Genomic DNA, 14549 nt, shown 5'->3' on the forward strand with positions numbered 1-14549 from the left:
CTGCTGCCTGCAATATCTTTCAGCATGACCGGTTTGGCAGTGGGTCAGTAATGGTGTGGGGTGGCATTTCTTTGGAGGGCCGCACGGTGTTGGGTTGTGAGCACAACCCCCATCTGTGGATGTCGGGCACTCAGACCATCCTCATGAAGTCAGTTTCTAACCATTTGTGCAGACACATGCACATTTATGGCCTGCTGAGGGTCAATTTGCAGGGCTCTAGCAGTGCTCCTCCTGTTCCTCCTTGCACAAAGGCTGAGGTAGCGGTCCTGCTGCTGGGTTGTTGCCCTCCTACGGCCCCCACCACATCTCCTTGTGTACTGGCCTGTCTCCTGGTAGCGCCTCCATCCTCTGGACATGCTGACAGACATAGTAAGCCTTCTTGCCACAGCTCGCATTGATGTGCCATCCTGGATGAGCTGCACTACCTGAGCCACTTGTGTGGGTTGTAGAATCTATCTCATGCTACCACGAGTGTGAAAGCACAACCAACATTCAAAAGTGACCAAAACATAAGCCAGAAAGCATTGGTACTGAGATGTGGTCTGTGGTCCCCACCTGCAGAACCACTCCTTTATTGAGGGTGTCTTGATAATTGCCAATAATTTCCATCTGTTGTCTATTCCAATTGCACAACAGCATGTGAAATTGATTGTCAAACAGTGTTGATTCCTAAATGAGCAGTTTGATTTCACAGAAGTTTGATTTACGTGGAGTTATATTCTGTTGTTTAAGTGTTCCCTTTATTTTTTTGAGCATTGCATAATCTAGCAATCTGTTTTTCAAAAAGTCAGTTGGATAAAGTTTTTGATCAGAGGATATACCACTTGGGGCCCATTTGCAGATATGACCTTAGACATTTTATTTTTACTTAGATTTTTTTTTCTTTCGCTTACCATCTTCTTGTCTTCTAGTCTTATGTGTGCATGAAAAGCTATACCTTAAAGACAAGAGATGATGATATTCACTGAGGACATGTGACAGTAGAGTCTTCAACAGCCTTCAGGCACCATATTGCAGGGAAAAAGCCCTGAAGCGGCTGATGGCAATCCATAAAATAAAATCCACAAGAGAGCTGTGGTTTCATGCCAATATTTGTATAATTACATTCAGTCTCAGCAAGTGGGATCTGTACAATTTCTATTAATATGCATGTCATAATTCAGTAATTGCAGCTTTATATAATAAAATGTGTATAATTACTGTAGAACATGTTAAATTAGCGTGTTACTATATTGCTCTCTCATTGCATTAGAAAACTGGCTTTTATCAATCATGTGACAGAATTGCGTATTTTTTTAGCACTCTGTATAGACAACACGACTTATGCATAGAGCAGATGTCAGATGGTAAAGTTGTGTTGCTTGCAGATCATGTTGCTACTGCCAAGTCTCGCGAGCTTTAATTCAGACACAGTTTCTATTAATGTCTGTACTATCCAATTTACAGAACTGAGGCAGCAGATGCACTTCTAGGCATTGAACTACTTAAGATCACTTCACTGCTTCGAGCTTAAACTTTGAAACATTGAAAAGGTAAGTGTCGCTCTATTTCTAGATGTCGAAAAGTATTCTAATCTATGTTCATTTAAACCTGGATGATGGGAAAAAATTTAGGAACAATTAATGCAGTTTTAGTATATATTAAACAGAAAAGACTCTAGTAATCATGCATCATCTGCTGACAAGGAGATTAAATAAAATGCATTGTTTTATTTTACTAATCACTCCATTATCAATTTGTGCTTGAGTTGATGGGTGACCTAGATTTATGTAATATCTCTTTTTTTTTGGAGCTGCTACACAAAACTGCACAGGTTTTAGTGGTATAGTAAAAATTATGCATTTTGTATGTTACTCAAAACGAGTTATTTTGAAATATTATAAGCATAATATGAATTAAAATGATTAATAAATATGGTAATTTATTTTTATATTATGATTTTACACTTATGATCAGGAACCTGCGGCTCTCCAGCTGCTCTGAAACCAAAAGTGACAATTACGCATGAAAGCTGCACACCTTCACTCGTTGTAGACCTGTACTTTATGCTGGTACAAACATATATAAAAAAGAGCTTTTTTAATCCTGTAGAAATTCACCTAGACACCTTACAATTATATATCTCTTCTGGATATCTGCTAAACTTAATTTTTAAATTGGGATGAAAGATTATCTTATACTTTATAAAACGTAGATATATAGATAGAAGACAGATAGATAGATAGATAGATAGATAGATAGATAGATAGATTATAGATGTCTGTCTATTAATAAGATAAAATAAATAATAAACTAAATAAATAAAAAAGCTTCTAAAACATATACAAGTTATTATCAACCATTTCAAATAAATTTACTATGATGTTACTTACTGCTTTAAAAACTTTGTTGAACAAAGTTTTCAAAGTTTTACCTAAGAGGGAACTTTGTTTCCGACTTTGCCGTTGTTAAAGTTTTAAGCATGTTACCATACTTGGCTTTATTTATGTTTTCTTTGCTCTATTGTTAAGCTTGCCAAAAGGAAAATACATGTGCCAAAAATAATAGAACAATAACTGGGTAACCCTGCGCTATGTGTTTATTTAAGTGGAAAACCTCATAGAAGTTACAAGAAATTCTAATAATCAAATTCCAGAAGCTCTCTGCATTCACAGACACAACAGAACAGTACATCCTAATTAGCATACGCCGTGAATAGATATATTGTTATGGCAGCTACAATATAACAATTGAACATCAATACGGCTTTGTGATATATTTTTATAAAAACTACTATATTGCCATTCTATCTCCTTCAGTCAGTTGTTAAGCTGCACTAATTCCTAGTCTATTATCATGTAAAAAAATATATACTTGAACTAAAATAGCCCAAGCAATAGGATTAGTGCATGTAATATTAGCGTAAATAAAGTTATTAATATGTAAAGGGCACATGAGGGCAGTGGAGCACACTGGGATCGAAGCTTCAAGACAATGCAAGAGATTATATGCTAACAAATAATGGCAGATAATGATTTCACTCTATTAGTACAATGCTATCCCACAACATGGTCATAGCAATGTAACATTGCAGTATTATGAGTAAAGTCTCCAGCGATTTATGATACAGTATTAGAGAAGGTGCACACATTAAGCGTCTGCTGTGGTTTTGTTATTTTCTGCTCAGTTTTGTAATAAAAGCTGAAGCATTTCCTAGAACCAGCAAAAGTTAATCAGTTTCTTATTATTTCCTTGCAGATTTGTAGTGAATTCTGCAACATGTCAATTATTTCAGCGTTTTTGCAGTGTTTTTCACACAATCGATTATATTGGAAAAAAGGGTGCAAAAAAAACGTAAAAAGCACATTACAAATGCTGTAAAACACGTATTTTATGCTGCATTTTTTTCTGTCAATGCCAGAAATGTCTGCAGCAAATACTTACCATGTGCACATACATATAATTTTTTAGGTGTGCATAAATGAAAAAGATAAACTATAATTTTATTGTCATTTATCTTTTTGTGCACTTGCACTTCATTTTTTTATGACACTAGAAAAATAATGTTATTAAAGTGGATCATAAATTCCCCCAAACCTAAAGACGTTCTATAGCCATGTGAAAGAACTACAGAAGTCTAAATATTGTTTAATATGAAATTATGCAAAAGAGCGTCCAATAATTAATTACAAGAATAGTTACGGTAATCTCAAGCTTGATTATTTTACGGTTCGAAAGGAACAATTTTTATGGGAAAAAGTGATCTCTTCTGCAATCAAACATTGGTAATCTAAGTTATAGTTTGTTGCAGGTGTGACACTGCTATCTTTAGGTTATGTGCACACGTTGCAGATTTGCTGCGGATCCACAGCGGATTTTCCACGCAGAATCACTGCAGATCAGCAAGTGATTTACAGTACATTCTGCCAAGAGATACAGATTCCATGCAGAAAATTCTGCAGGCAAATCTGCAACGTGTGCACATACCCTTAGTGGTGCTGCACCCATTTCACCCAAGACTGTTTTAATTTGAACAAAGTATAGACGTATCCTCATGTCACCTAGTTTATCTGAGGCATAGCCACTGAGGGTCCAATTACACTAATTAACTGGCAGCGCCAAATGATTAGTTATTTGTTAAGACAGGCAGACAGATGTGCAGTGGTAACACAGTTCAGATGCGCTTTGAACGATCTATCAAAGATTATTTATTACGCATCGACTTCCCATATTTTCAGCAGCCCAAGACAATACACTGCTGTGAAGTAACATAAATGGGGTTTAAAGAGGTTTCTAGTATGTTGATATCAAGTTTTTTGGATAGACCATTCATAATGGGTCATTACTGCTATAGACTAGAAGGATAGGCTGGTCGCCCAGTGGATGGCCACTGCCCTAGATTGACAGGTCTGCCTATGTTTCTATATGAGCAGAGACCTTTCTCTCCAGGGCAGCAGTTGTGTAGAAGCCACCGGGGACCTGCCTGTTCAATTAGTCTACAATATAACACAGTCTTGGTCTGCTGAGGCTTTTAAAGTATGTTTTTCTCTGGGATGGCACAGCATTTCAGAGTCAAACATATATGGCTGAGGTAATACAGCCAATGGCTGATACATGCTGCCCACAGATTGAGCAGCATGTTTCAGCTGAGAGGTATCCAAGAAGTATCATTTCTCCTTGCGGAGAATGACATGCTAAGCATAGATGGCACCAGAGTTCTAGTCCTCTTCCTCTCTGAAGAGACAATTTGCATAATCAGCTGAGAGGTTCACTTTAAAGCTAAAACTGGTCATTATGACAGGGGTGTTAGCAATCAGCATTCTACAAATCCAACAAAACTTCCTTGCTTGGTTTTATAGGTAGTTTATTTAGATCTTTCTTACTGCTGCAGTTTCTTCCGCTATGATAACTGGTTAAATGACAAGTATTTTTTATATTTCTACTGTTTTTGCTTTCTTGTTACAAACATTTAATATAACAAATTATTGTATCCATTTCAGTTATCAGTTATGTGGTACAAGCCGACACAAAGAAAGAACATCTCTGCAATCTGCTTCACAGTTATTTGTGTGTTTTCCTCAACTATTGGCAGTGATGATGATGATGATATAGTTCTAACCAAATCTGGAAAAGTAAAAGGACTACAAATATCAGTGTTTTCTAAGACAATTACAGCATTTCTTGGGATACCTTATGCAGAACCACCCATTGGAGCTTTGAGATTTAAAAAACCTCAACCAACCAAACCTTGGTCTGAAGTGTGGAATGCTTCAACATATGGCAATTCCTGCTATCAGTATGTTGATCTAACATTTCCTGGATTTTCTGGAGCTGAAATGTGGAATCCAAATACGCAACTAAGCGAAGACTGTCTTTATCTTAATATATGGATACCAAGCCCAAAGCCAAGAAATGCAAGTGTTATGGTTTGGATATATGGTGGTGGTTTCGAGACTGGAACATCTTCCTTAGATATATATGATGGCAAGTTTTTAGCTCGGAATGAACGTGTTATTGTTGTATCACTGAATTACAGAGTAGGGGTTTTGGGCTTTTTGGCTTTTCCAGGTAACTCTGAAGCACCAGGAAATGCTGGACTGTTTGATCAGAGGTTGGCATTACAGTGGGTTCATGATAATATTGCAGCATTTGGTGGTAATCCCAAAAGTATAACTATTTTTGGAGAAAGTGCAGGAGGAGCATCGGTCAGTTATCATGTACTTTCTCCTAAAAGTCATCCATATTTTACAAGGGCCATTATGCAAAGCGGAACGGCAAATGCTCCTTGGGCTGCTATAGAGAGCACAGAAGCTCATAATCGAGCTCTGACAATGGCAAATATGTTGAGTTGTTCTTTCAGAAATGAGACAGAAATAATTGGTTGTATTCGGAGTAAACATCCACAGGAAGTCATTGAAAAATCACTTTCTATTCTATCACGTAGATCATTAATTGAAATTAATTTTGTTCCTACAGTTGATGGAGATTTTCTCATTGATTTACCAAAAAATCTTCTGCAACTTGGCCAACTTAAAAAAAATACACAGATACTAACGGGAGTTAATAAAGATGAGGGGTCATATTTCTTAGTTTATCAGTTGCCAGGGTTTAGCAAAGATCATGACAGTTTTATAAATCGGACTCAGTTTCAAGAAAGTGTAAAACTAGCATTTCCCAAAGTCACTGAGCTTGCCGTTGACTCTATAATATTTCACTACACAAACTGGGAAGATGAACAGAATCCAGTTCTTAATCGTGATGCAATGGATGATATTGTTGGAGATTACAATTTTATATGTCCTCTGCTGGAATTCACAAAGAGAAATTCAGAACTTGGAAACAAAGCCTTTTTATACTTCTTCAACCATAGGTCATCAAAGCTAGCATGGCCAGGCTGGATGGGTGTTGTACATGGCTATGAAATTGAATTTGCTTTTGGAGTTCCAATGTACAGGAGGCTCAATTATACAAAAGAGGAAGAAACACTGAGTAGAAATGTAATGAGATTTTGGGCCAATTTTGCAAAAACTGGGTAAGTTTGATCTTCCCAAAACAAAGCTAAAATAAGTTAAAATAATTTAATCCTGCTGTAATAATTTGTTAACTGAATTTGAAGAGTCTAAAAGAGTCTATTAACAACAGGAATAGAATTATTACTCTTATTTTTTTCTTAGTATTCTGTGGAAGTTTGCAACGTACTTAGCAGTAAAGCATGGTCTCAATAGGCAATTTTTTACAGATTTCGTTTAGTTTATCTCTAATGCTTGATACTTTGCAAACCGCATTATGATTTCAGCAGATTTTCAAAAATCATGGCAAAAATGCAGTGATTCTGAAAAATCACTTAAAAAACATGCCAGCATTTGTAACATGTTAACTCTGACTTACATGCTTAATAACGGTGAAAGTTTCAGCTATTCTAAATTGGAAAAAAACAACACATGCATGCTGTTTCCATCACATTATATTCAGCCTATAAGATCTAGGTTTTTTGTATATAATGTATGAGTATGGTTATGTTGTATATTTATGCAGTATAAGTATTTTTGATGTTTAGAAACTGTTCTATCTTGTTTTCATCAAATGTGTATTAACACACAATGCTGTGCAGTAAAATGGTAAAATGTATTGTACATCTTATTCATATGTCAGATCTATCTATAGTGGGGAAAAAAAGTATTTTGTCAGCCGCCAATTGTGCAAGTTCTCCCACTTAAAAAGATGAGAGAGGCCAGTAATTGGCATGATAGGTAGACCACAACTATGAGAGTGAAAATGAGAAAACAAATCTAGGAAATCACTTTGTCTGGTGTGGCAGGATTTATTTTGCAAATTATGGTGGAAAATAAGTATTTGGTCAATAACAAAAGTTCTTCTCAATATTTTGTTATCTATCCTTTGTTGCAAATGACAGAGGTCAAATGTTTTCTGTAAGTCTTCACAAGGTTGGCACACTGTTGATGGTATGTTGGCCCATTCCTCCATGCAGATCTCAGCTAGAGCAGTGGTGTTTTGGGCCTGTTGCTGGGCAACATGGACTTTCAAATCTCTCCAAATGTTTTCTATGGAGTTGAGATCTGGAGACTGGCTATGCCACTCCAGGACCTTCATATGCATTTTATGAAGCAACTCCTTCGTTGCCCTGGAGGTGTGCTTGGGATCATTATCATGCTGAAAGACTCATCCATGTTTCATCTTCAATGCCCTTGCTGATGGAAGGAGGTTTGCACTCAAAATCTCATGATGCATGGCTCCATTCATTCTTTCATGTAAACGGATCAATTGTCCTGGTACATTTGCAGAGAAACAGCCCCAAAGCATGATGCTGCCACCCCCATGCTTCACAGTAGATATGGTATTCTTTGAATGCAACTCAGCATTCTGTCTCCTACAAACTTGATGAGTTTTGTTTCTACCATACAGTTCTACTTTGGTTTCATCAGACCTTATGGCATTCTCCCAATATGTTTCTGGTTAGTCCAAATGCTTTCTAGCAAACTTCAGACAGGCTCGGACATGTACTGGCTTTAGCAGGGGGACACTTCTGGCACAGCAGTCCCTGGCGGCATAGTTTGTTACTGATGGTAGCCTTTGTTATGGTGGTCCCAGCTCTATGCAGGTCTTTCACTAGGTACCCCGGTATGGTTCTGGGATTTTTTCTCACCATTGTTGTGATCATTTTGACACCACGGGGTGAGATCTTGCATGAAGCCCCAGATTGAGGGAGATTATCAGTGGTCTTGTATGTCTTCCATTTTCTTATAATTGCTCCCACAGTTGATTTCATCACACCAAGCAGCTTGCCTATTGCAGGTTCAGTCTTCCCAGCCTGATGCAGAGCTACAATTTTGTTTCTGGTGTCCTTCAAAAGCTCTTTGGTCTTTACTATTGTGGAGTTTGGAGTGTGACTGAGGTTGTGGACAAGTGTCTTTTATACTGATAACAAGTTCAAACAGGTGCCTTTACTAGATGTGATGAGTGGAGGACAGAGGAGCCTCTTAAAGAAGAAGTTACCGGTCTGTGAGAGCCAGAAATCTTACGTGTTTTTAGGTGACCAAATACTTATTTTCCACCATATTTGCATAATTTGCAAAATAAATCTTGTCAAATCAGACAAGGTGATTTTCTGGATTTGTTTCTTTCAATTTCACTCTCATGCTTGTGGTCTACCTTTGATGTCAATTACAGGTCTCTCTTATCTTTTTAAGTGGGAGAACTTGCACGATTGGTGGCTAACTAAATACTGTTTTTCCCTACTGTATCTATCTATCTATCTATCTATCTATCTATCTATCTATCTATCTATGTCTGTCCTTATATCTATCTAGCTATATATCTTATATATATCTATTCTCTATCTATCTAATTATAATGTGTAAACTCTTGTGATTACCAGAGACATTTCTTTCCCTCTCCAGCAGAGTGTAAGCTCTTATGATCAGTAGGGTTTTCTCTTTCTTATTGAGAGTAAGATTGTATGGTCAGTGGGGTTCTTGCTTTCTTCTATAGTGTGGTAGCTCTTATGATCAATAAGGTTTACCCTCTCTCTTACATCTGCAGTGTTTAAGCTCTTCAGGACAGCAGGGTCTGCTCACATTCTATCTTGTTTCATCCAAGTATATTTTATGAGCAATTACAAACTTTCTAGTATTGAGATTAAAAAAAAATTATTGACCGCAATCTATTTTTTTTTAAATTTGTCAAAGCAGGTGAATATGAATTTCAAAAGATATGCTTATCTCTATTTACTAGTTCTAAAATACTGAATTGTGCTTCAAAAAATGGTCAGCTTTACTAAATATAATCCAAGAATTAATAATATATAGTATGTGTGCAAGTGTTAAGCACCAGGATTTTCCACTGCACTGGATAGATCCCAAGCTGTGTTGCCCTCTGCAGTCTCCCATTTAGCCGCAGTGGGTGCTGCTCAGCAAAGACATCAGTCCCATTGTCTTGCTCAGACTCGTGCTGTTCATTTGGTCACTGCTGGCTCTCCAGCCAAAGCTATAGTAACTAGCAATAGGTAGCAGTGAATAGAAGCTCCAAGGACTAAGTCCAGAAATCACTCCATTGAGCATGCTTGTGACGTGAGGCGACCTCTCATTGGTAATTGTTCGTCCGCTGCTCGGGTGAGGTGACAGTTCTGGATTGGTCCGCGATCAAGGTACTGTCTGACTGGACTTGAAAAAGAATGTATAAAAGGTCCTCTGGAGCACGCGTCGGCGCACTAAGATCATATGTGTTTGGTGTGTTGGTGGATAAGTTACCACCCTGGGTGCACGTCTGCCGCTTATAGCACTGCGAGTGTTTTTCTAGACAGACAGTGTAGGGTGGGAACTCCTGCTTGAACTTAGCATCTGCACCAGACATCCTCAGGCGCGCATGCTAACGGACACTGTGTCTGAGCAGGTTCAACCACCAGCTTAGACTACCTGGGGGATAGCTATAGGGACCCCAACTAGCGTCATTACCATTACCACTATGCTCCAGGGACATCTATCAGGGCATGCATGGCTTAGAGTGCTTTCAGTTGTTGCACTGCTCTGTGGAGTAGCAGAGTCAGGTACTTTGCACGCTGATCACACCAAGTGACGTCTAACTCGGTGTGTTTACTGTGCTCGCTCGCAGCTCCGCTCTGCCATTGTTCACATTAGCTGCAGTTTTACATCTCTGCACGGTGGACCCTGGGTGGCGAACATGCTTTATTACTATATTTTATTTGGTGCCTTCCGCCAAACCAAACAGTAAGTATTAATGTTATCTATCCACAAATACGTGAGTAGTGTTGAGCGATACCGTCCGATACTTAAAAGTATCGGATCGGATGGTATCGGCCGATCTAAAAAAAATATCAGGTATCGCCGATTCCGATACCGGAAGTCCCATTCAAGTCTATGGGACTTCCGGTATCGGAATAAGAAAAACCCTATTTTTGCCTTGTACAGCCTCTCTGGGGTCTGTACGGGCCTTTCGGGGGGCTGTGCCGGCCTGCCGGGGGGTCAGTGCAGGCTCCGGTGGTCTGTGCCGGCCTGCCGGGGGGCTGTGCCGGCCTGCCGGTGGTCTGTGCAGGCTCCGGTGGTCTGTGCCGGCCTGCCGGGGGGCTGTGCCGGCCTGCCGGTGGTCTGTGCAGGCTCCGGGGGGCTGTGCCGGCCTGCCGGGGGGCTGTGCCGGCCTGCCGGTGGTCTGTGCAGGCTCCGATAGTCTGTGCAGGCATCGTCCGATGGGACTACAAGTCCCATCGGGCGATGCCTGCTACCATGACAGTGATTGACACATTAGCCAATGATGGGACAGTAGTAGTCCCATCATCCGGCTAATGTGTTGAATGTAAAAAAAAAAAATTACATGCTACATACATGCTACATACATACAACATGCATACTACATATATACTACATGCAACATACATACTACATACATACATACAACATGCATACTACATATACTGTATACTACATGTAACATACATACTACATACATGCTACATACTACATGCATGCTACATACTACATACATGCTACATACATACTACATACATAATACATATATACTACATGCATGCAACATACATACAACATATATACTACATGCATGCAACATGCATACTATATATATATACTATATATACTACATGTAACATACATACTACATATATACTACATGCATACTACATACATGCTACATACATACTACATACATAATACATATATACTACATGCATGCAACATACATACAACATATATACTACATGCATGCAACATGCATACTACATATATACTATATATACTACATGTAACATACATACTACATATATACTACATGCATACTACATACATACTACATACATGCTACATACATACTACATACATACACTACATGCATGCAACATACATGCTACATACATACTACATACATGCTACATACATACTACATACATACACTACATGCATGCAACATACATACTACATATATACCACATGCATGCAATATGCATACTACATATATACTGCATATATACTACATGCATGCAACATACAGATATACTACATACAATACATACATATAGACATACAGTACATATAACATAGAGTACATACTCACCGTCACTTGTCACTTTGATCCCCGAAGCCATTGTCGCCTGAGGAATAAATATCAAAATAAAAAAACACCAATATACTTACCCCGATCCGCAGAAGTCCACGAGGGTCCCACGTCCATCTTGCGTGGAGAACAGCAGCATCAGCTGATGCTACCGTTCTCTACCAGCTCCAGGAATACAATGACGGAAGGTAGGTATCCTTCCGCACTGTATTCCTCCACCACTGTAAAAAAAAGTCCCTAGTCTCACTTTATGCCATTGCTGCGTGGGAAATACTACAGACGGCACAGACCACCGGAGCCTGCACAGACCACCGGCAGGCCGGTACAGACCCCCGGACAGTCGGCACAGCCCACCCGAAGGCCCGAACTGATGGCGCATCATGATGCGCACAGACAGCGCATCATGATGACGTCATTTCGGCAGCCAATCAGAGCCACAAAAGTGGCTCATTGCATTTTGGACTTCTGATTCCGGTATCCGATACGAAAAAAGTATCGGTACTCGGTATCGGAATTCCGATACGGCAAATATCGGCCCATACCCGATACTTGCGGTATCGGAAAGCTCAACACTATACGTGAGTAAAAAGATTTAAGAGGTTAATGCCAACCATTCATTAAATATTGGATATTGGTTTTATAGTTAATGCTATAAATACATTCCTGACGTAGCAGCTGAGATTAGCTCAGATCCTTCTACTTACATTCCAGAAAGAGAGGCTTGAATTGACTTGACAGCTTGCGTTTCGGAATAACAGTTTACTAGTAAAGACATCATCTCAATCCAATTAACTGTTAATTTTCTCCCAATAGATTGTAGGTTTCTCCCTTTGGATAGTGTAATATAATCTTTCATGATTATGAAACATTTTTAGAAAAACTTAAATAGCAAATTATAGTACTGTATATTACTGTGCAGCTATTTCTTAATAGGCCAATTTGAGATGGTCATAAAATTGAAACTTTATAGAGAATTAATTGTGGCTTCAATACCTGGACATCTTATGGTTCTGCTAAACAGAACATAGACCCTCATAGAACCAATCAGCTATAAATCCTGTTCATCTACAGATTACATGCATCCAAAGGACTAAAGAAAAGGTCTAAGTATTGCACAATTAATATGGACACTAAAATATGGAAAAATTATTCCTGTCTGTTTTTATATACTTGATTAGAGACCTTCAACAATAAGAACACATCAAATTTATGTCATTTGTTTGATGTATACCCTGCAAAAGCTCCAGAGACATTCATTACAGGAAAGCCTCCACTGTAAATTGTAAAGTTGCATTAATCACCCACAGAGACATAATGGAAAAGAAGGTATAACACTTCCCATACATTTTTCTATGCTAGATACCATTATATGGAATATTGTAATCTTCCAGGATATTCCATGGCTTTTTTTTCCCACATTTAAAGTCTGAAGAAGGGCTAAAAGACCTCTTTTTAGCCTTATATTACATACAAAATTATAAAATCACAACTTCCAAATAAAGAAATAAAATTTTTATTAAAAATCAATAAAAATTGCAAAAATTGCTACAAGAACCTCTAGTATAAATGGAGTTGAAGCCTACACAAGACACATACACCATTAGTAAGGGTATGGAATTTCTGGCTATTTAACACTATTGCAGTTATGTTTCATGTATATGGGGGGTGCTTAATGCACATGTGTTTGACATATACCATACCATATATGGTGATTAACTTTTGTGCGATCCTTTATATCTAGGATTGTGCACGGATGCTTATTGCTCTCATACCTTGAGATTAGTTGATATATTTGCATCTTGATTTCCTTCACATTTTACTATTGCTAGTGTTTGCCTTTTACTACCTATTTATACATTTATGATCAACATAATCTATTATGGTGGGTGCCAGATATGTAAGAAGTGATAAAGTGTTGATATACTTGGTAAAAAGAATCTTTATTAAATACCAATGTAAGAACAAATATTTAAAATAGATAGGACAATGGGGACCTCCAAAATGGGGGAAGGCAGCAAATAAATAATATCATGCACAATAAAGAAGATGTAATTATAATGCAATCACCACTACTAAAGAAAGCCGGGCAAAATATTAATCTCCTAAAAGATCAAATGGCAGAAAGAAGGGGAAGGGAAAGGGAGAGTGAAAGGGAAAGGGGGAAGGGTGTAGGATAGGGAAACTTAGTAAGCACAATTTGCTGCAATATATACTAAGTTTTGCACCAGGCAATATTAATAGCCATTAATAGAAGATGGAGAAAAATAAAAGTCCAGAAGGAGATTGCCAGTAGTGTAAAGTGCTAATGTATTAATAGCCATAAAAGACAAAATTCATGATTGCACAAATGCCTGTTATTAACAGTAATAGAGCAGGTTTTATTAATAAGTCAAAATGAAGGTAATGAATAAAGCACCTGCTATGAGACTGGTAGTAGTTAGGCAGTGCAGAGAGATCTCACTTACTGCCAGCTATTATTTATATATATATATATATATATACATATACATATACATGTACACTAGATTTTCTTGTTACAATATTTTATATTTTATGTTTTTAATAAAATGTCTTATTTTATTTATTGGAGGTTGCGATTTCATATTTTTTTAGGTAATATATTAGTAGCAATCCTCTCTTTTTTGCTATGACTGTAGTCCAGATATATCTCTTTCTCAATTTTTTTTAACATTTGTCTGGCTAATAAAATCCAATGGACATACTTAGCATGTACTGTAGATGCTTTTCCCGGTGTAAAATCTATGTCAGAGATTTGATATGAACAAAGTCGTAGAAAGTATATTGTCCATATGTGCGCAAAAATAATATAGAGATGAGCGGGTGAGACAAAATTTGAATTTGCCCATTCATGACAATTTTACTGGGAAATGTTATTAGCACTGAAGTTATTCTCTACAAATTTAATGTCCCTTATTATGCTTTAGGATCTTTCCATACCCGAGAGTACA

At 37.9% G+C, this 14549-nt stretch overlaps 1 protein-coding gene across 1 annotated transcript in view; it reads left to right on the forward strand.

Moving 5' to 3' along the window:
• Window positions 1-1414: 1414 nt before the first annotated feature.
• BCHE (butyrylcholinesterase) overlaps window positions 1415-14549 on the forward strand; it is an 82818-nt gene continuing 69683 nt past the window's right edge. Inside the window, exons 1-2 of the mRNA XM_073578944.1 lie at window positions 1415-1532; window positions 4980-6511. Of these exons, the coding sequence (XP_073435045.1) occupies window positions 4989-6511 (1523 nt within the window). The 5' untranslated portion in view covers window positions 1415-1532; window positions 4980-4988. The remainder of the gene's footprint in view (window positions 1533-4979; window positions 6512-14549) is intronic.

The sequence above is a fragment of the Dendrobates tinctorius genome, unplaced genomic scaffold (assembly GCF_039654945.1).
Source record: "Dendrobates tinctorius isolate UK_male_01 unplaced genomic scaffold, ASM3965494v1 ptg000060l, whole genome shotgun sequence".
Classification (NCBI taxonomy): Eukaryota; Metazoa; Chordata; class Amphibia; order Anura; family Dendrobatidae; genus Dendrobates; species Dendrobates tinctorius.